Source organism: Rhopalosiphum maidis, chromosome 4 (assembly GCF_003676215.2).
Source record: "Rhopalosiphum maidis isolate BTI-1 chromosome 4, ASM367621v3, whole genome shotgun sequence".
NCBI lineage: Eukaryota > Metazoa > Arthropoda > Insecta > Hemiptera > Aphididae > Rhopalosiphum > Rhopalosiphum maidis.
In genome coordinates this window covers 54929543-54952391 of record NC_040880.1, presented here as the reverse complement: position 1 = coordinate 54952391, position 22849 = coordinate 54929543, and the positions used below count along the sequence as shown (strand labels likewise).

Here is a 22849-nt window from a genome sequence, read left to right as displayed (position 1 = left end):
TAATGTTTTGACTAAAGCATAGCGAACATTTGGATTTTCATCAGACTGATGGTACACAACATGAGGAAATAGCTTGTTTAACATCAATTGATCACAGATTTCAAAAAAATTCTAATAATTCAAGTAATTCAAGGTTTTTGTAACTACTATTAGGAACCCATCATATAAGTCAATTTTTATAGATATTAAAGAATATCTATAAAAACAATAATAGCTAACATCTAATCATAGAACATTGGCTTATTAAGTGTCCAACAAATCATTATTCCACTGCATTCTTTCTCATATTAATATTTAGTGTTCTAAATTGTATACACATTATTGTTGCACATACTTTAGCAAATGATAAAAACGCCATCTTATTATAAGTATTTCTCGAGTAAGATATTTTTGTAAGATATGGCACAATATATGTTTGAGCCCAATCCATTCCAAATTCTGTAACTAATAGTTTGAACACATCCATAGCAGTTTGCTGAACAGTTGGTTCTAGAAAATATTAAATATTAAACTTTTGTACAGAAGCAATCAACGCAATGATTGAAAGATAATAATATATAATATTTACTCGTGTCAGTTAGTAGTATTAAAAATGACTGTTCTAGATAATCTTCAAAAAATTTGAGACCTTTTTGAATTGCCAATATATATAAATAAATTGCACCAGTGTTTCGCATTTTCCATGAATCATTTATAATAAATGCTTTCAAACAGCATATTAATCGATCTTCTGGCAGTACTATCAAATTCTATATATACATAAATAGATATTTTAATGATAAAAATGAACAGGGTGAGCTTTTTTTAGAACATTTTCTAGTAAAAAAAAATTATATTTTCTAAATATTTAATTTTCAGAGCAAACATGTCAAGGACTTTTCTTTGCTTAAAAAAATCAAGTAATACTTCTCTTTACAAATATATTTATTATATTGTAAAACATAGATATATATTTAATTATTTTTTAAAATAAATGTTATCTTAATGTATATTTTCTCTGCAATGTAAAATTTAATTAACTGATTTCTTATGGTAATATTATTAAATTACCTATTTATATTTGATTATTAATAGGTATTAAAGTTTAGAGTACTAATGTACCTAATACAATGAAATATTTAGATAACAATGTGCAGAGAAAAAATATATGTCTTAAAAATAATGTACTTATTTTAGGTAAGATGAGTATTAAAAATAAAATGTGCTCTCTAATATAATTAATAATTATATACAATTATTATCACATTAAATTTTTGAATACACTGTATTTATATTATTATATTTACATTGTACTGTGATCCTAAAATATCCTTCATATATTTCACAACATTAAATATTACATCAACATTTTTGTCTTTAAGTAATTTGTTTACCATGTCCACAAAATAATCTTTAATTCTGTAATATAGGCATATAGGCGTATACATAGTTTGTCAAGCAGTGGTAGCTTGTATGTTTAAAAAAAGTGCTTGTAAAAAGTTTTATTATATTGAATTATAAAAAATTAAAATATATCACATTGCTTACATACATTTGGCACATACACATAAGCCAGCTACTCATTGTTATCAATTTTAGTTGTGGGTATATATAATTTACTGGGCGTCCCAAGAAATGATTTTAATCCAAAAACTATTGTTTATTTGTTCTCAATATTATATAAGTAATTGTTTATGTTTAAATGTATAATGAATTTAATTTTAAATAGATATTTGTTTACAATGACATGTTATTCATAACAATATTTCAAAATAAAATAAAATTACATTAACATTTTTTTTTATTATTATTTGGTTAGTTTCAAATTACGACTATAAACAACATAAAAAAAAAAAAAACATTTTGGCACACCCATGATAATTAGTTAATATAATAATGGAGTTAAAATATTATATAAATGTATGCACATTATGTAACTTACATTACATCAGGCATTATTTTTCCAAATTTTGCCAAAACAGCTGATACCTCCAATTTACATTTAACATCAGAATCATGACTTAAATTGTATAATGTTGGAATCAAAAATTTGATTACCAATTTAGTAGCTTCTAGGTAAGTCAAATTTTCATAAAGGATAACGGTACAATCATAAAGAACACTAACAGACTGTAATCGAACTTCTATTTGTTGGTCTTTAGCTAATGAAATAAGCATTTTCATTATACTTTCAGTAAGTTTTAAGCAACTTACACAAATTTCAAGCAACTATTTAAAAAGTAATTATCAATTAATATTAATAAAAAAATATCATATTTTTAGTAATTATTATTAAACATATTAATGCAAAAATTAATTCAAATTTAAAATGATACCTTTGCAATATTCTTAATGAGTATTGAACGTACTCCACAGGAAGGGTCATTTATTAAATTCAATGCAATGGGAAGAATTATCTGTTTAGTATAGGAAACATCAAATTTTTTTGAAATTGTTATTGCTGTTGATAAAGCCATTATTCTAACATGCTCCTGTTTGTATAAAAGTAAATTAATTTAAATTTATAGAAATTTGATAAAGTTACATTTTGGTCAAAACAAAATTGCTCCAAACGGGGAGTTAATTTACTGTCAAAAATTGACATATGAACAACTTCGCTGAAATCAACCAAATTATTTGCTGCATTTTGACGAACAGAAGGTATTGAGTCCAAACTTAAGAAACAATGATAGTCAATTAAATCACCTATACATTATGATAAAACAATTATAATATAAAAAATGTATATCTTAGTATTAAGTATTAGACAACATTTACTTTGATGTTTCGGACTGACACGCATATAAACAGTAGTGAAAAGATGACTAACAGACAAACGTTTAGTACTTTTATCATTCATCGTCAAACTAGCAATAAAAGGTATGAAGTAGTTCTCCAGATCGATTACTTCCATAATATCAGCCAATGTTTGCAATGATTTTATGGCGGCCATTCTAACATCACTTAATTTAACACCAGCTAATTCTTCTAGAGGTAGCTAAACAGTGGATAAAATTTTTGTTAGTTAAATCCATTGAAAGTAATGGATAACAATTTTATTTAGCTTTGTTTTTTTTTACTTTAAATATGATGGCTAAATTATATTATCTACCGGATACTTTATAAACCTAAGAAACAATTTCGTAAACTAAATATTTAAAAAATATGAGAACTGAGAATATTATGGTAATCTTACAACAGTTTTCAAATACAATTTAACCTAAATAAAATCAAACATATTTGTGAAATAGGTAGTATTTAAAACATGGATAAATAATAGATTACTACTACTTGATTACTACTTACTAGGTAGTTAAATCTTAGATACAGCGTATCTTAAAAATTGTTCTAGTATAAAATAATAAATCTACCTATAAGATGCCTAGATAACAATAGAAACGTCATTAGAGACAACCTCTATAATATAATTAACGTTGTGCTATGAGCATGTCTCTATTATCTCACAACTCGCCGTTAATATTTTTGTTTTTAAGTAATTGATAATAATTATAAGCCGCTATAAACTCGGTATTGTGGTTGGTTTTTAATTTAAGGTTTGTTTATTTCTGGTGTGATGGGTATTGCCTAAAAACGAGTATTTTTCAAAAATATGTCAAGTGTTAGATGTGTTGGTTTAATTTTTTTTCACCGCTTCCTCAATTTAAAAATGCACGCCTTGCCAGTTGCCACCATAAAAAGGTTTAGTTATATATATTTTTTTATATATAAATGGTTCATACCTACCTACTTAATAAATAATAATAGTGTCTGCATATCTTACCAACAAAATGTGAGCATATTTTGGTCCTCCTACATAATTTTCAAACTCGCCAAAAACTTCAGCTAAATTTTTCAATTCCGGCAATTTTTCAGCAATAATAAGATGAGTAAGGTATGGTACTAAGTGTTTACGAGTATTTTCGGCACCGAGTTTTAAAGCAGCATCCCGTAAGAAATTTATTGATTCCAAACGATTCTATTGATTCATAATAACAAAATATGTAAATATGTCGTTAGTAAATTTAATTCAATCAAATAAGTTATATTTTAACGACGAAGCTGATTAAGTATCACAGATAGCAGTATACCTATATAATTTAATACCTACATAATTAATATACTACAGTTACAATTTGTAAGTATTATACATATGAAATATGAAAAATAAACCAAGCAATTTTTAGCGGTAAAACGAAAACGAAAAACGAAACGGTATTAAAAAATAATTTTAAAATAATAAATTTGTAGAAAGTAATATTTCAGAACCAACCTCATCATTTTTCGAAATATTAATTACCTATTTAAAAAATTACATCAATTTTAAAATAAAATTAAGCAAGTATGAAGTATGAAGTAATACAACATAATAATAATTAATAATGTCAAAATTATAGGTAATCGATTTCGTCAATTTTTTTAACCCAAATATCAGTTAGGAGGTATATGTTATAATCAATCAAATACCTTGTTGAAGTTATTTAAAATTTTAATACTAAATATTTTCTTTCCCCGAGGAAATTGAAATTAATAATTAATATTAATAAAAATGTAATTGAAATATTTGTTTTTTGCTATTAATAGTTTTATCTGATTTGGAGAGGAAGGATGTGCAAAATTATATTTTTGTCCTTCCACTTGTTCTAAATCGTTTTAATACTCCTACGGTTTTTTTTAAAAAAAAAAAATTTAAAAAAATTGGAATGTTAGTGAATATATTTTATTTTATATAATCATCAAAAAACTACTTATTTTTAAATAATAACTGTAAACGCTATATAATTTAAACAATATTCCTAAGCATTATTTAAAATTAGGGTATAGTATGTAGTTATGTACTCCTAACCTGGTATCTTTTTTCTATGACTTGGTGCCTATGCAATTAGGTATAAAATAATATTTTGATCAAAATAAGACGTTTTGCCAACAGCCAGAATCTTACCACAAGGCAATCACAGTTGATGGCAGTTTCGATAAAAGAGCGATCGTGCAAATGATCATCATTTAACGTCAAATGGTTATCGTCGCGATAGGTTTCGGACATTCCTTGTTCAATTCGTTCAGCCATAGTAGGTAACTACTGTCTACTAACCACTTTTCTCAGTAGTCAAATTGGAAAACGTAGAATAGTGAACAAACTATTTTTGTTATTATAAAATATCGATACTAGAATTATGATTATTATGTAATACGAATTGAGTAAAATAAAACAATAGGTAATGACGATACTCGACTATCGACTACCAATGTTTTATCATGAATATTATTTATCAACGACCGTGGTGATCTAAATCATGATTAATTAACTATTTAATACTTATTTAATCATGGTAAAAATGTCAAAATAAAAATGCAAAAAAAGTTATACGTATTCGTCTAATTCATAAAACTTTACACGTAGTCATTACAGTGATGCATCGCTGGTCTAGTGCGATTTTTTCCATAGATATTTCCAAAAATTAATAGCCATCAATTATTATTCATCAAAGATTCAAAGAAGTATTATAAAATAATATATATTACGCCTCCAGTTATAACTTGTAGTAGTGGCGCCGATTACTATATCTATCTGTTGCGATCGCAACACAATATATTTGGGTGGGTGGGTTTTTTAGGTAGACAGATTAAAATAGATGTTTTAAATATTACACAAAAAAATAAATGATATATTTTGTACACGTCTGATTATTATATACGTTTATAGTGTAGTAAGTGGTGAGTGGTTAAATTAATTAGGTCTAGTTGGGAACATAAAGTTGTTGATACATCGGCGCCACTGACTTGTAGTTATATTTTATAGACACTCCTTTAATCTAAGTTACTATAATACAAAATTCAGGATTTCCAGTTATCCCGGAAGAATAAACCTAATTTAGATAGGTATTCAAAAAGAAATTACCAACCTTATATTTACGTTGATAGTTTTTTTATTTTTATAAATTATATTAAAGGAAATTTATTTGAAATCACCTTTTAACTATTTTCTATATGATCTATAGGATCAAATGTTTTTCTAATTCAAATAAATAGTAACACGTTATTTTTAGTTTCAAAGAAATTTTACTATAAAATATGTAGCTTGATACTGTACCAATTGCTTGATTAGCGTTTCTACAGAGTCTGAAGCCTGTTGTCGCCCACAATTTAATTTTTTTAGTTAGATGATATTTTTATTTTTGAAGAATAGTTATTTTCTTCTTTATTTAAATAATTGTTCAATATTTATTACCAATCATAGTTCTTTAGAAATATATGTTTAACATTGAATATTAGAATATATAATAAAATAATTTGCTCTTTGCAAGTACATTAAATAGTAAATACTAATTATACATATTATTTCAAGCAGACATGGATACAGGGGTTAAGCAAAATGCCCTGCTCACAAAAAAAAAAATATGATGAAAATGAATATATCAGGTATATGATGGTTTCTGTAAATTCTATACATATTTGATATCCTTCTTCCAATTAGATATCCTGGATCCATGCCTGATTACAATTACAACAAATCTAAGTGTTTATCATATTTACATTTTATACTAGGTACTAAATACGTTCTTAGGAAAATTACACTTGAAATACATTTTTATAAATAATTTTGAATTGGTCAGTTTCATCCTTTATATCGAACGAAATTTCAACTTAAATAAGTATATAATATATATATTATAATCATATATTTACTCCAGAATATTATTTTACCTTCATAATTGTACTTAATTTAACAAGTATCCGTATCTTATTTTTAACTCATTACAATTTCTTAAGTAAATAGCATATTCTTAAATCAAAATTTAAAAGTATTTATTTACGCTTTATCTCACTTTTACCAGTTTACAAACTGACGGCTATACTCTAAACATTCTAGATGTTCATCTCTTGCAGCAGCTGTGCACGTGTTACAGGTCATAATACAACCATGTTCATGGGCATAGATGAGACATGATAAATGGCCACCAGCTGCAGCTTTGGTGCACACATGTCTTCCCCATTCACATCCAATTTTACGGCAAAATTTCAAGCATTCCAAGTTCCCGTGTTTTGCAGCAGTAGCACAGGTTAATCTTCCTATTTGACATCCTAATTTATACAAGTATCTCATACAATACACGTTTCCTCCTATTGCAGCCTTTTCCAAAATATTTAGGCCCAACGGACATCCATGTTTTTGTGCATACACTAGACACTCAAAATGTCCACCAAGTGCGGCATTATTTGATGTTTCTTCGTCCCATCTACATCTATTTTTATGTGCATATTTTAAACATTTCAAATGTCCACCTCTTGCTGCAGCTGCACATGTTTTCAAGGTTAAGACACTTCCGTTCTTATGTGCATATTTTAAACAATCCAAGTAACCACCAGCTGCAGCTTTGGTGCATGTTTTTATTCCCCAAGGACATCCAATTTCATGAGCATATTTTAAACATTGTAGAAAACCACCTTCTGCAGCAGCAGAGGTTGCAAACATTGTCAACCTACATCCAGTTTCGTACAAGTACTTCATACACTCTAAGTGTCCACCTTTAGCAGAGTCTTTTAAAACATTATTGCCATATGGACATCCATGTTCATGGGCATATTTTAAACAATCTAGATGTCCATTTTTAGCAGCTCTCTTGCATGTTTTATAGTTCCATTCAAATCCATTTTCGTGAGCAAATCTCAAACAGTCCATATGTCCAACTCTTGCTGCTTCAAAACATGCCACTCTAAAGCTCTCTCGATATACAAAGAGACAATCTAAATGAGTTGGATCATATGGCAAATCGATGTTTCTTTTAATGGTATGAAATATTTGGCGACAACAGTTTTGTATGTCGACTTCTGGTGCATTCCTAATTCTGTTATACTCTTTTCTTTGAATGTCAATACAAGCATAATATGCAAATTTACTTAATGTAAATACAGTACGCGTATCACAATCATTGGAAAAACATACACGGTCCTATAAAAACAAAAACAAGGTATTAAATCAATAGAATTTTAAAATGATAAAATAAAAAAATATAAACAGTAATAATTACTTTAGGGTTTTCAATACGCACACATGGACATAAACTGTAGTCATCCATTTTAAATTTTTGTTTAATTCTGTAAAAATATATGTAAATATATTATATATGTATAATTTATGATACATAGTGATTAGTGATACACGCAGATTGAATATCATATATAAATCCTTAAACTAGGTATGTATAAAGAAGACTTTTACCTAACCCTAGAAAACCAGTTTCACCAGCTCCTAGATATTTAACATAAAATTATGTTAAAACCAAAAAGTATAAACTATAAATATTTATATTTTTAGATTTGTAAAATCATGGTAAATTTTTAAAATTATCTCAAAAGTAAAATTTAAAGTACAATGTTTCAGGAATTAATGTTTTGTCAGACTGAATAATTTGATCACCAATATGTACACGGAACTTATTTGAATCAGTCACAGTAAATAAAAATATTTAGGCAATGTCCATAAAAAACTATCACTAAGATTAAGAACTTTAAATACATGGAACCATTCAAATTTAAAATTATAAAGTTTAATTTTATTCACCAGTTTTGTAATGATATATTTGAAGGACTATGGGTACATAGTATACAGCAAAACCTATGAATAGCAGGCCCTTGGTCACCAAAATTTTGTCCGTTATTTGGAAGTGTCTGTTATTCAGAGGGAGTACATTTTTTAAATTCATTAAAGGTAAATATGTACAAGGAAAAAATATGTACTAAGTTAAATTAAATTATACTTAATATTATTATTTAATGTTTTACTGATAGGTATAAGAATTTTAATATTTAAAAATTACACATTTAAATTAATATAAAAAGGAATGCATTCATACATACATAAAAACAATTCAAATTTGTGTAAAACGTCAATATGAACAACAAAATACTCATATATAAACTTTACTAAAACCTATATAATCAAATGGTATACAACTTTGGGGTTCAGGCGTTTAGCCAAACCATCAAACATAAAAAAAATGCAAACATTCCAATCAAAATCCCTCCAATAAATAGTCAAAACTCCTTCTATGTTTCAAACGATACACTCCATAATGACCTCTCCGTTCCAACAGTACAACACATAGCCAAAACTCTATAAAAGCTTCCACTCAAATCTATCCAACCATCGCAATCCTCTAATTTCAAACCTATCTACTCTCAACATCTCCTAGGTGATCCCAGAAGATAACTAAAACACAGATGGTGCCGCGACCATCTAACTGAATAATAATAATAAAAAAAAACCACTTCACATCCCATGAAGTACCTGGATGGATTCTTCAATTAAGCAAACAGTTTCCTCCTCCCATATATTACGTATACTTATTGTAAAAATATATTATATTTACAGATTGTATAAATACAAATAAAAAATAAAAAACTGATTTTGAACAAGTTCATTATTGTTACACTAGTATAAGCAAATTTTTTCTGTTGTGTTTTTGTTATTATTTTTAATTAAGTTTAAGAAAGATGTTCCTCCATTGAAAAGCAGTAAAAATGTCTCATTCCAAAAGACGTCCACTATTGGGAGGTGTCAAGGGAGGCTTAACAAACTTTTAAAATAGTTATCAACTCATCCTTAAATGTTAGCAATGGCGGATTTTTTAGGGGGAGAGCCGAAATTATTCATATTGTTGTATATCGTATCATATAATTTTGTAAACACAATATTTAGGATTTGATATTAGGCTTTACAAATATAACTGTCAAAGGGGGGGGGGCAGGCTCCTTACCCCCTCCTCTTAAATCCACCACCGGACATTAGACAATATGAATAATATTGATTACTGTATAAGTATAACTAAATATGTAATTATATTTTTAAAAGTATAATTTTAATACAAAGTAAAGTACCTTAAAGTGCCAAGAAAAAAAAGAATGGTTTACTATTACTCATCTAATATTAAAACTGCACCTATTTAATAATTGAATATGTTAATATTTTTTTGAGGGTTTAGAAGGTGAAGTATCCTAACATCGGTAGTAAAAAACTTACCAACTTAGTACGAACCAAGCGGCAAGTACTGATCAGTAGAGGCAATAGGTCTGCGAACCACACTGAGTATTGTTGACAGAATTGAACCATACGTCCACACCAATTTACGTGTAGACTAGGGAAGACTAGAGTATGCTGTATGGGCCAAGTGATCTTGCGATGAAATTAAACTCGATTTATTGATATCACACGCGATATAATACATTAATAGGTGTTTGAGCCACGAACTAAACGAAATTTTAAAGTAACAATCTAGATGGGCTAAAGGTGAGTGGTTTGTTACGAAGATCTGCTATAGTTTCATAAGGCAGTGTTCGGCGACGATCGATTGAAAGACATTTGGAAAATCATACAAATTTCAAGTTACAAGATGAGATGAGTTCGACGCATCGACGCCGACGACGCTTTAAACGTCAGAACTCAGAAGTGACAAGAGTCCTCAACGAGAAAGCCTGTGGCCCGTTGACAGTCTGGGTCCTGAGAGCAATCAGCAATCCGACCGTACACCGAAATACCGACCATCACGGCGTCACATGATAACAATTTTGTGATACCACATTAATTATAATATTTATTATTTATTTTATTTTATTATCGTAGTCCGTCATTCGACATTTTACATTCAACACGTTACATTAACAGGCTACACAGGCAACAGCGGTGCTTCAGTGCAGCCAAGTCGCCCTGAATATGTCATGAAAGGTGAGTAGACGTGCCACACCATAGAGTGTTACTCTATGTGCCACACGCTATCGCTATCAGCGGTGGCTGTCGCAGTATCGATGTGATAACGATAGTCCGCACTTTCGTCCGTGGTACGACGTTCGAACCATGGCCAAGTATATCGTGCAAATAATTATCATCGGCTCTCAGATCGTCGGCAAGGCATTGACCAAAGCTCTCAAACAGGAATACGCCGCAAGTCAGGAGTCCGCTCGCAGGGCTGGTGGAGGACGCGCGGGCGCAGCTCACGCCGCAGCCAATGCCAAGGCCGGTATCACGTTGGAGGAAGCCAAACAGATATTGAACGTCCAAGGTACGTGCCTTTATTTTCGAGTTTGTGTTCATCGTACATTTGATTTTCTGTTTTAAAATTTGAAATTTTGCAATTATGAATGATCGGTCCTTTTTTTCTCAAACATTCTTCGCTTCACTATAAGTACACAAATGGATCAGTAATATGTATAGTACATAAATACATACAATCATACATCAAACAAAAAACATTTTTATCAGCTGTCTTTCTTAGCAGCCATTTGACCGTGTTTGGCACAAAGGGCTTTTATACAAATTTATCTTCATATCCCTCTATTGAGGTAACAAAATAATTCTAATAAACAATGCAGTTAAACACCTAGGAGTCATGTTTAAGACATTTTTGTAATAAACTTTAAAAAAGACATAGATTTTCTTATTCAATATTCAAATGAATATACTAGAGAACAAAATGGTTGTGTTTTTTAATGTTGTTTAGCCAAAAATTATTATAAAATATTTTAATGTATATATATATATTTAGAAAAATAAAATACAAGATTAAAAACTGTATGATAAAAAATATAAATATAGTAGGGGTTGTGTAAAGGAGCCAACCAGTGTTGGGACTTCAAGTTTTACAATCAATTTACTATTTAATATTAACTTCAATAAAATTTTACAGAATAAAAAAAAATATATAATATCTGTTTTGTTGTATTAAATCAATTTTTATATTTGTGTTACTTATGAAATTCTTTTATTTTTTTACCATAGGTACTTAGTTAACTCATAAATAATCATATTACTAAAGCTTGAAGTTTGTGTAAACTTTACCTATTTATTATAAAAATATTTAATTTTTAAATGAACAATCAATTATTTATCACCAAGAAATTGTTTATTAATATTTAGATTTATTGTTTTAGATATGACCCAAGATGAAATCCAGAAAAGATATGAATATTTGTTCAAAATAAATGACAAATCAGTAGGTGGTTCATTTTACCTACAGTCTAAAATATACAGAGCTAAAGAACGACTAGATAAAGAAATTGCCAATAAGAGTAGTGAAAAAGCGTAAATAATATAGAGTAGGTAACTAATATATTATTTTATGTGTTAATAAACATGTATAATTTTGTTATAATAAAATAAAAACAATTATTTTTTAATTTAGATATTTAGTCAATTGTATCAAATTATATAATAAACTGTAAAACTGAAAATGTTAAGTGTTTTTTGTAATATTATATCTGCAAGGTGGCATACAAAATTATTTGTTATTGCTGTAGATATTAAGATTGAGACTAGATATGTTGAATAATATTGAACCTGACATGTTAATATGGAAATGAAGACTTACTGTATTTGGTGTTGAAACCAGATTATTATATTAAAGAACAGGTTTCATATTTTTGAATTCATTGGATAAATTTTGCATGAAATGTTGTTTGTTAAATTTAGTAGAACATGTTAATTTTATGTTATGGGAGAATAAAATTCAATGTCGTTTTATAATCACAGTTCATATAAAAACAAATTATTTACCTAATCTATGTGCTGTGATATTAAGTTAAGTTATTATTATGTTCTGAAATATTTTATTAAAAACTGTTAAAAGAATAACTTACTACATTTTTCTAAAAACAAATAACAAATATAAATTTCAAAATTTATAATGGATAGATAAGAGCAGTAATTTGTGAATGACTATAAAGCCGTTTTAATTTTATTGATATAACAGTGTAATATAAGTCCTAAAACAAACTAGCATGGTCATATTTGTGAACTGTGAAATCATTAATTTAACGTTATTTTTGTACTAAGTGTAAATACAAAATAAATAATATTTGTTTCAAACTAACTTCATTCAAAAAAACATTTCTTTGCAATATTTTGCACATTTTAGTAAAAGTATTGTAATATATTTTTTAATTTTTATTATACTTATTCATTGGTCGTATTAAGTATACTTTTTGTGTAGAAACTAGAAAGTAATAAAAATGTTTTTTTTTTTTTTTAATTAATGAAGAAAAATGTATTTTCATTGAATGTGTTTATATTTTCATTACTAAATAAAACTTATACAAATAAGTATTTTAGTGTGTGATTAATAACTATGGAAATCCTATGACAGTCTTTCGGTTTCTTAACACATATTAAATTCAGATAACCATGTGTTAAATTAATTCAAAATAAACCATTTATAAGCTTACCAGAGTCTTAATTTTGTCATGTGGGGTATTACGAGTAATTGTTAAAAAATACAGCCATAATGCTACCTGGCACAGCAAGTCTCAAATCATTCAATTGTTTAAATGTTGGAAAATAACAAATATTAGTTTGGTCTCAGTTAAATTATAAATATCTATGTGGTGATATACCTTTAAAGTTTTAGTATAATTTAATATGGTTAATTTAATTTTTATTGTGTATAATAAAAACAACTAACATGATTTAATTAAAAGAAAAGTATTATTTTTATTTACTCAAGTATAAACATTGTTAATAAATATTGATATATTGTATAATCAATGGCATTAGGTTTTTAACTTAAAATTTTAAATTGCCATTGGGGGTATATAGTAAATATCTGCATGAATTTGAGTTAGACCTTTAATTTAGTAATTAGATACACAGGCGGGTTCAGACTAAACAATTAGCTGGGTAAGGTCAGACTATTAAAAAAAATAGATTAAGATTTTATCTTAGAGTGAAGAAGTAATATTTTCACCAAACCAATAATATTGTGTATGATTATTAATAATAATAATAAAATAATACACTAATAAGCAACATCTAATGAAACTTTTAGAATAATATTTTACTTTTTTCTTAATCAAAATAATATTATGTATTTATGTTGTTATATTTAATTAATGCTTTAGATTTTTTAGTAAAAAATTAATAAATTTAAACATAATATAAATATGTCTTAAATTTTTCAAATAATAAATATTCATTATTAAAAGAATAATTTTTTGCTATTCATACTTACGTAATGGCACAACTAAATCTAAAATATTAGAGCTATAGCCAGTAGCCACACAAATAAATACTTAATTTAATTAACTTACTTTCATACTTCCTAAAAAACGGACGTCCAGGTAATTTTCATTTTTTACAGTAACGATACTTTTTTGGGTATACTAAAAACAAGGCTGGGCAAGTCAATGATTTTTTTAAACTCCATTAAGTTAATATGCATCAATAAGAAAAAGTTAAAAGTTAATAACATTTTTGGTAAACTCAGTTAAGTTAAAAGTTAATACACAATTTTTTTAAACTTTTTATGAAGTTAAAAAAAAGTTATTTTTTTTTTTTATTTGTTAGCGTACTTTATTTCTTATCAACACATAACTAAATTATAGAGTATAAACTATAATGCTTATACTTCACATACAACATACTGTATTTCTATATAGTATGTTTTATTTAATTTTTTTTTTTTTGTTTCTAACAAATTATATTATTATATTATGCTTATTTTATATTATTATTATTGTTACTTGATAGTTTACTTGTTACATGAAAACGACTGAAATAGTGAATGTAAAAAAAAAATAAATTTAGTAAGTTAATGAAAATCCAAACGTAACTAGTTAAGTTAATAAATTAAAATTAACTCAACTTTTAACTTGTTAACGCCCAGCTTGACTACAAATACTAAATAAGTTCTTTTTTTAACAAAATAAAACTAAAATATTGGACGATAACTGCCACAATGCCTGCATAATATTTATTAGATAAAAATATTATTATTAAATTACATATTACAAAATAAATTTTAATATGTAATATTTAAATATTATACATTTGAATAATTCTCCATCTCATTAGTGTATGCTTCAATTATTATTAAATCTTAAAAAATAAAAAAATGAAAGGGATTTAGGTTCCTAGTCTGTCCAGCGAGAAAACACACTGATTCTGTACAATCCCCTGCATCACTATGCTATTAAAATTGGTTTGCTTATGGCTGGGTATGATTGGGGAATTTACGGAAAAACTGATTTTGGTCGGTTTGCGGCCCATTCTCTTGCTGGACAGAGTATAATTGTACGTACAGCACTAAATTATTTAGATATTAGATTTAACCAAAATGACAAACCTTCAATCTAAACAATACTACTACCATTAGTTTAGTTGACTTCTAAAAGATGCTTTATTATTTAAACAAATACTACCATCAGCTATAAACAATTCAGCTTAACCAATTGAACTACTACATTTCTTCAAGAATATATACCTAAAAAATGTTTACCTTTGGAAGAAGATAAATTAAATAAATTCTCTATACTCTTCACTTTTTATTTCATGTTATGAATGCAATCAACAATTTTAATAGTAGAAGTAGCACTTGATATTTCATAATATTATGAAACTTAAATTATAGTAGACACCATAGTAAACATGTTAAAGATTATTTTTTTTTTTAAACATTTAAATTATAAATGTGACCTAGTCTCAAAGGAAATTAGTTTTTTATTTATAAAACTAGAAAATTAAAGTAATCAAGTTTAAATTCAAATGAAAATTATAACCTAAAAATAAATATTATTTGTGGTTAAAGCATAGAGTATTCTATGGGTTAAAGACAGATAACCCAAACCAACTGTAATAAAGTATTTCATTTATAAAATAAGGATATATTAAGGCATAAAAAGAAAAAAGATTTTCAATTCTCCAATAGATCAAAATATTGTATTAGAAAATAAAAACATTTACAAAAACAGGTTACTTCTTTCCTGCAGCAGCAGCAGCCTTTTCATCTTCTCGTGCATATGCAGCCAAAAGGTCTTTCCTATTTTGTAAAAATCTTGCTTCCTTACGTTTCCTAGCTTCCTTAACTTTTTGACGTCTAGCTTCAGCTTGATCACTAAAATATTAAATGGTTATAAATGAAACAATTATAATATATTATTATTAGAATGTTTATAATACCTCAACATCTTGGCACGGGCTTTCTCTGCTTTCTTTTTGTGAATGAACTCCATCAATACACGCTTGTTTTTGAATACATTACCCTTTGCCTTCATGTACAACTGATGGTAAAGATGGTTGTCAATTTTCTTTGCTTCACGGTATTTCTTCAGCAATCGCCTCAATACTCGCATTCTTTTCACCCAAAGATCCTATTAAAATGGAGATTTTAGTTTAAAATTTCTTAATATAAGAAATATACAGTTCATACTTTTTGAGGTGTTCGAGCATTAGCAGTACCCTTTCTTTTACCAAAACCACAATGACGACCTTTTCTCCTGGCTTCAGCATTTTTACGTGCACGAGCCCTAGAGTGTACAGCTACTGGCTTTTTGATGATTAAACCATCTTTGATCAACTTACGAATATTTTGTCCTGAAATTGATTTAACAAGATTTAATAAATTGTATTAAGTACTTATGCATGTAAAATAATTTGGATTTAAATTACTTACTGGAATTGGTGTTGGCAATTTCATTAATTTCATTTGGATCCAACCATACCTTCTTCTTACCGCATCGCATTACCGAAGCGGCAAGTCTTTTTTGAAGCTTTAACGAACTGTAAAAATAAAAGCACAATTTAATATTTTAAGATTATAATAATATAGGTATACATATATACTTCATAAGTAGGAGATAAAAATGTTTTTTTTTTATAATTTTAATCATCAATACATTAAAGAGGATTATGTAAAAAGTAATACATGAAAATAATTATTTTCAGCTAAGTTACAGAGATGGCAAATACTAGATTACTGAAAATGTTACTAAAGAAATTAAATCTAAGGCAAGTCTCATGCATATTCTGAGAGCAATAGCGGATATATTTGTTGGACGCTATTGACTTCCATGCTTTACTATTTGAACAGGTGGTGATTTTTAATTGTGAGGGTTCTTAAAGAGCTAAGTTGTCCCCACCAACCAAGAATATTGAACTTTAACGGGGAGAGTTGAGGGAGGAGGGTTCGATCCGATCCTTCAACCCGTTGATTCCGCGGCCATAATACGTATTACGTACGGTCCTGGTATGTTTTTTGATCAAAAATCGTACGGCAACATACTGGGTATCAACAACAGGAAACTAGTGATGGTGTGAAAAGTATAGTCACACACATGTGGCACGGATCTATGTCGGCCATAGCGGCGGTTGACGAACGATACGAGACGGTGGTTGTCTGATTTCCGTGAATAATGTATTATATGTTATGAAAACATTAATGACAAACTTACCTCATTTTCCTGGATTGACCCTAGCGCAACGCGAAACGACGTAAAACAACGCCACTCCAGAAATCAGAAACAGAGACTTCGAATAGTCTCTCCTCGTTCACAAGTGAAAGAAGAACGATTTATGTATGTGTTTATAACCTCAAATAGCATGGAGGAATGATACGAGCCAATGAGGACGACTGTCCGTGAGCGCTCACCACTCTCTTCCATGACACGGTCACAGAATACATGTCACCGTGGTCGCTTTTATTTTTTAACCTATCTTTTTTTGACGCCGCCGACCGCCGTACACTTTAAAATTTACCAAGTTACGAGTTTTGTCGTGTTTATATTATTTTTATTATTTTTCGAGTTTTGTCATTGTCGTCACACGTTTCGTGTCCAACAGACTTAAAAGTATGTTTTATTATTATTAATAATGTTAACTATTCGTTCAATTGTCGGCATTTGTTGTTATTGTCGTTTCGGTCCGCGCGAAAGTTTATCAGTTTGTGTTTCATCTTCCATCTCTAGTCCTGTTAACGCATCAGACACGAATATTGCTAGTGAATGATTGTCGAATTTTCAATGTATTCTTGTTGGTGTATGCTGTATGTGTGTCTGGTTCATCGAATTCACTAGACTCATTGTATATTTGGATTTAACTACACTTGCTCATGATTTTTGTCCCAGATGAATAGGTTTTTACAATGAGACATGCTACCACGATCTAAAAAATGAACGATGTTGATGTATTATTTTACAGTAGGTTTCATGTTTATACGATCATTGGCATTGAATACTGATACATGCCTCTAATGATATTTGTTTGGCTGGCCTGTATCCGTTTTAATGCCGGTGGTATTCCATAATTTTACTTTTGTAATGCATTTTTCTGTTATAAATCTGCCAATGCATATAGAACTTACCTATAAAGATCTTAGATAATTAAAGAATAACTTTAAATCCTTTCAATCTATTCTATCATAATATTACATATGCGTGCTTTGCTATTCTTAAAACCTTAAATATAAATATGTACCTAAGTGATGGTATAATATCACCATCTTTCAATGGATAGTTATGAATTTATGATGAAAACAATTTTAAATTCTCATGACTCTATTTACAACTTAAATGTTTAAAACAAATACATAGTTTATATCAATATATATATATATATAGTAAATTACCTATCTGATATAAATATAATAGAAATTTAGTAAATACCAACTTGTGGTTTGGTAGCTTTGAATAATTTACCATTATTTTGGTTTGAATTTTGATTTTAACTTTTGTATCCTGATAATAGTATTATGATATGATGTTTGATTACATTTTTTATGATTTACAATACATACTATCAGGTTTGAAACCTGATATTCATGTATTAAATGGATTTATCATATTAATTTTTCGTATGTTAATATTATAATTAGATCAAATTGTTAAAATTAATTTATTAAAAATATTTTTTATGTTTTACAATATTTCAATACCACTTGTTGCTATTATGTGTACTGAAATAAATTGATTAATTTATATAATATAATAGGTAATAAGTAATAATAATTTATCAACATATTTTAAACTTAAAAATGAATTTTATTTGATTACATAATTTAAATAATTTAAAAAAAAAATAAACTGTATAAACTGTCTGTTCTCAATATTTTAATTTTTAGGTATTAAAATAAATTGTATTTAATACCTACATATATGTTTTTATTATTGATGATTTACACTATTGACAAACCATCTTTTGGGTCTGAAACCTAATGCAAGTGTTAACTGATTAATTATATTCATTGGTTTATATTTACTGATTTTTAAAATACAACTTTTGAGTTGTTTTAAATTTTTTTTATCGAAAAGCCTAAAATTTGAGTATAAGATAGGTATCTCATATATTTTCTTTTTACCTTAAAAATATTTAAAATACCTATGCTTAATTTATTTTATAATTTGAAATTCAAATGTTTACTAAAAATGTATTAAATTGTTGTTTTTAAAGCTAAGGTTTGAAAATGTAATACAAAGTTGCTTCTAATTCATTAGTAATTCACATTGAAACTAAAGAATAAAAATGGTTATTTTTTTTTTTTGATATCTAGACTTAATTTTTAATTTAGACATAATTACATATTTATATGGTAAATAATATGATATAATTCATAAACGACAATCATTTATGGGACTTTAATCTTTTATGTTTATTATAAATGTGTGTCTCCTATTAAAAGTGATCCACTCGACACCTACTGTAGTATCCACCTTACATACTTTTCTTTATTTTACTTCATTAGATATTTGAATTTGTATGTATCCTTCAAATAATAAAATAATTGCATATTTAGCAGACTTCTCCGATTAAATATTTCAGTATAAATATCATTGATCAGAAATTGGTAACTTACTGCAATAGTATAATTAACAGTTGTCCGGGGATATTGTTTTGTAACAACAAGCCTTCAAGCCCATCTGTAAATTTCCCATTCATATAACTTATATTGTAAAATTAATAAATTTTTAATATAATTTTCTTATAACTTAAATATAATGATGTTTAGTTTTTGCTAATGATGAATAATTTTAATACCATCTTTCGGCTGAAATTATTTTGATGATTAATATTTTCTGAAAGCAAATAATAAAACACATTTACATATCTAAAATATTGAGTGTTCTTAATTTTTAATTATCATTATATTATAGAATGCGTTACGTGGCTGCATATTTGTTAGGTTCCTTGAGTGGAAAAGAACCATCCAGTGATGAAATTGAAAAAATCCTTAGTTCTGTTGGTATTGAATCTGACTCTGCTAAAGTTAGTCTCATTCTCAAAGAACTGAAAGGAAAGAATGTTGATGAAGTTATTGAAAGTGGTAAATATTGCTGATATTTTTTTTAGTATATTAAAAACAAATTTACTATTTACACATCCAGAATTTATTAAATATGCATATTATATAATATTTAGTTATACTTAATATATCTATAGTTACTTTAGACAATTTAATAATTTGTATTGATTGTAATTCTATCTGAAAATTGATAAGTATATTTATTAGTATAATTAGTAAATGGCAAAATTTTAATTAATAATTATTTTTTTTCTAAAATATTTGTTTTGAATTATTATGTATTATTTATACTTATAATTCGTTTTACTATTTATAGGTAGGTCCAAATTGGCCAGCGTACCTACTGGTGCTGCCGTAGCAGCATCTGCTGGAGCTGGAGCAGCAGCACCAGCAGCTTCTGAAGAAAAAGGTTAAATACATTTTTTTTTATCAAGTAGATTTGTTTTATTATTTAATAATTCTAATCCATCATATTTTTATTATTATAGCCGCCAAGAAAGAGGAAAAGAAAGAAGAATCCGATAATGAATCTGATGATGATATGGGCTTTGGACTGTTCAACTAAGATTAAGATGTAAGTGTTAAATCTGTATATTATTATTTTTATCAATTAAAATATTAAATAATGCAGACTTCAGGTGTTATTGATTAATAACATTAACATTCCTAAGGGGGTGCTAAAACAATTTCAATGAAAAATCTATGGATACTGAAGTCCCTTATGTTTTTAGTTAGTTCCACGATTTAAGATAGTATGGTTGTCCAACAAATCATGTAAAGTGTCTACCGAAATCACTATAAAAACAGCTGGAAAATTCACCACTAGCGCTTGAATGTAATAGCGATACATAACAATGATCTTTATTTATAAATATTATATCATTGATGTCCTCAATATATTCTGAGTTAGGGCTTTCTGGTATATTATTAATTTTTTCATTCTTAAATAAAATTTTGTTTAAATTAGTTAGGTATTTAGATACTAGGTACAAACATTCTTATAGTTTATGTTGTTATATTATTATTTAACTATTCATAATGAGTAAAGCCAAACTTGATGCTAAGTCTATTATGATGTTAATAAGTTATTAAGTTATAAATTTTTACTTAAATTGTTGACTCATGATTGTTAATATTTAAATTCACTGGTATAGCACCATCTCTAAGTCTAGGATTTTTTAGACACACCTACAAATATATTTATATGTTATGTTTTACACTTTTACCTATATCTAGTTGAATAGTTCATAAATACATTATATATCTATAAGTAAAGGTACTAACCGTGTATTTATTTATTCCATTTTCAGATACCCATGTGTCTATTGCATCATGAGTTTTAAAATGATTATGATAAACATGAGAATTATTAGTTAAGTTAATACCCAAGACATTTTCCATTCAGACCGTAAGGCAATATTCATTGGAACTTTGAAAGAACTAATCTTTACATATTTGTCATGTGAAGGTTAATTAGGTTACTACACGGCATTTTAGTTTTTAGCACAATTACACAATTTTATTACAATTAAGCATCAAATGTTAAAACTTTATGAATAATTATTGTTTTATCTTTTGAGGATGTAAATTTGTATATATCATAGATGATAAAGTTGCTATGGACTAAGATAATAGATAGATATTATAGTTTTATAGTGAAGTATTTATCAGGATTCAAATCGTGGTTTTTATAGAGTTCTATGAGTATGAGAGTAATATCACAGAAAATTTCATCTATTCTGCAGTAATATTAAGAAAATATTTGATACTAGTAAAGTCGGGGAAAAAATAATCTCGTAAATTCTGTTTCTAAATCGGTACACATGTCGCAAGCGCTAGTGGTAAATGTTCCAGCTGTTCTAGTTATTTAATTTGGTTGCCAGTTTAAAACGATCTTATCATAGGTCGATGGGCAACCATACTATCTTAAATCGTGATTAGTTCACAAATGGCATACATTATGAGAGTGTTAATTACTAGTGTTGGCCAGCGATATATTTTTAATAATCGATCTACATTTTTACATAATTACAACACGTTACATTTTATATAATTTGTTAGTGTATTGAAAGCATACTAAAAGTATAGAATACATATTATATTAATATATTATGAGTAAATTAATTATAAATTTTAAATTATTTTATACTAACTGAAAAGTAATCATTGAGTATTTATTTATTTATAAAGAACTATGCTATAATTTATTATCTAGTAGATAAAAGTAATAAAAATGAATATCTGTCAACATAATTGTTCTGAGCCGATATCGCAATATTTTCAATAATTATTTTTAGATATCGATATCGGAATTATTCACAATATCAATATTGTTAGCCAACACTAATAATTACCAATTTGCCTCCCCATCCCTATTTGCGCCCTTGGTAGTAAGCTTTAAAAATGTATGAGTTACATTATAATTTGTATCTTAAATGCATTATATTTTAAGTAATACATACATCTTAATAGTTGGTTAATATTAAAATTTTATTTTTCAGATTTTCCTCATTTTTTTGTGCACTTCAGAAACTGATGGTTCAATAAAATAAACATTTTAATTTTTTATTCTCATGGTCTTTATAACCTATAAATATCTTATCTGAATTATCCTGTGTATTGATTGTGGTCAAATTATTCAAAATTTCATTTTGATATAGTTAAATAATAGGTATAACTTTTTACTTTTTAGTGATTAAAAATTTAAAATCCTGCAAAATAAATAACTAAGTAATGCTCAATTTAACAATGAAATATTTTAATGTTGTATGCATATACTTAGGGTTTGGTTTGACCTATTATTAGGATCTGCTTTT

The 22849-nt window shown here is 27.3% G+C and overlaps 5 protein-coding genes, 1 non-coding gene and 1 pseudogene across 6 annotated transcripts; 3 read left to right on the top strand and 4 right to left on the bottom strand.

Moving 5' to 3' along the window:
- Positions 1–1917: 1917 nt before the first annotated feature.
- On the bottom strand, positions 1918–5044 carry LOC113557077 (probable serine/threonine-protein phosphatase PP2A regulatory subunit). The gene is made up of 6 exons (XM_026962374.1): positions 4919–5044; positions 3761–3955; positions 2758–2977; positions 2525–2685; positions 2316–2471; positions 1918–2208 (listed from the first exon to the last, which is right to left on the bottom strand). Exons 1-6 carry the CDS (start codon positions 5042–5044, stop codon positions 1918–1920), a joined length of 1149 nt encoding a protein of 382 aa, XP_026818175.1.
- A 918-nt stretch (positions 5045–5962) lies between these two features.
- On the bottom strand, positions 5963–10476 carry LOC113557045. The gene is made up of 3 exons (XM_026962326.2): positions 9998–10476; positions 8007–8073; positions 5963–7927 (listed from the first exon to the last, which is right to left on the bottom strand). Exons 2-3 carry the CDS (start codon positions 8052–8054, stop codon positions 6806–6808), a joined length of 1170 nt encoding a protein of 389 aa, XP_026818127.1. The 5' UTR covers positions 8055–8073; positions 9998–10476; the 3' UTR covers positions 5963–6805.
- A 209-nt stretch (positions 10477–10685) lies between these two features.
- LOC113557047 (mitochondrial import inner membrane translocase subunit Tim16-like) lies at positions 10686–12151 on the top strand. The gene is made up of 2 exons (XM_026962327.1): positions 10686–11033; positions 11902–12151. Exons 1-2 carry the CDS (start codon positions 10829–10831, stop codon positions 12054–12056), a joined length of 360 nt encoding a protein of 119 aa, XP_026818128.1. The 5' UTR covers positions 10686–10828; the 3' UTR covers positions 12057–12151.
- Positions 12152–15657: 3506 nt separating this feature from the next.
- LOC113557203 (60S ribosomal protein L19) lies at positions 15658–17333 on the bottom strand. The gene is made up of 5 exons (XM_026962586.1): positions 17191–17333; positions 16413–16519; positions 16170–16333; positions 15920–16110; positions 15658–15854 (listed from the first exon to the last, which is right to left on the bottom strand). The coding sequence occupies exons 1-5, from the start codon at positions 17193–17195 to the stop codon at positions 15713–15715; spliced, it is 609 nt and encodes a 202-aa protein (XP_026818387.1). The 5' UTR covers positions 17196–17333; the 3' UTR covers positions 15658–15712.
- A 104-nt stretch (positions 17334–17437) lies between these two features.
- LOC113557204 (60S acidic ribosomal protein P2-like) lies at positions 17438–22601 on the top strand. Its single transcript, XM_026962587.1, has 5 exons — positions 17438–17586; positions 19885–20054; positions 20350–20442; positions 20522–20607; positions 22535–22601. Exons 2-4 carry the CDS (start codon positions 19886–19888, stop codon positions 20596–20598), a joined length of 339 nt encoding a protein of 112 aa, XP_026818388.1. The 5' UTR covers positions 17438–17586; position 19885; the 3' UTR covers positions 20599–20607; positions 22535–22601.
- Positions 19744–19815, top strand: LOC113559517. Its single transcript, XR_003406016.1, has one exon. It is a non-coding gene; the product is annotated as a small nucleolar RNA Me28S-Am982 (small nucleolar RNA).
- On the bottom strand, positions 21111–21505 carry LOC113558200 (annotated as a pseudogene).
- Positions 22602–22849: the final 248 nt, after the last annotated feature.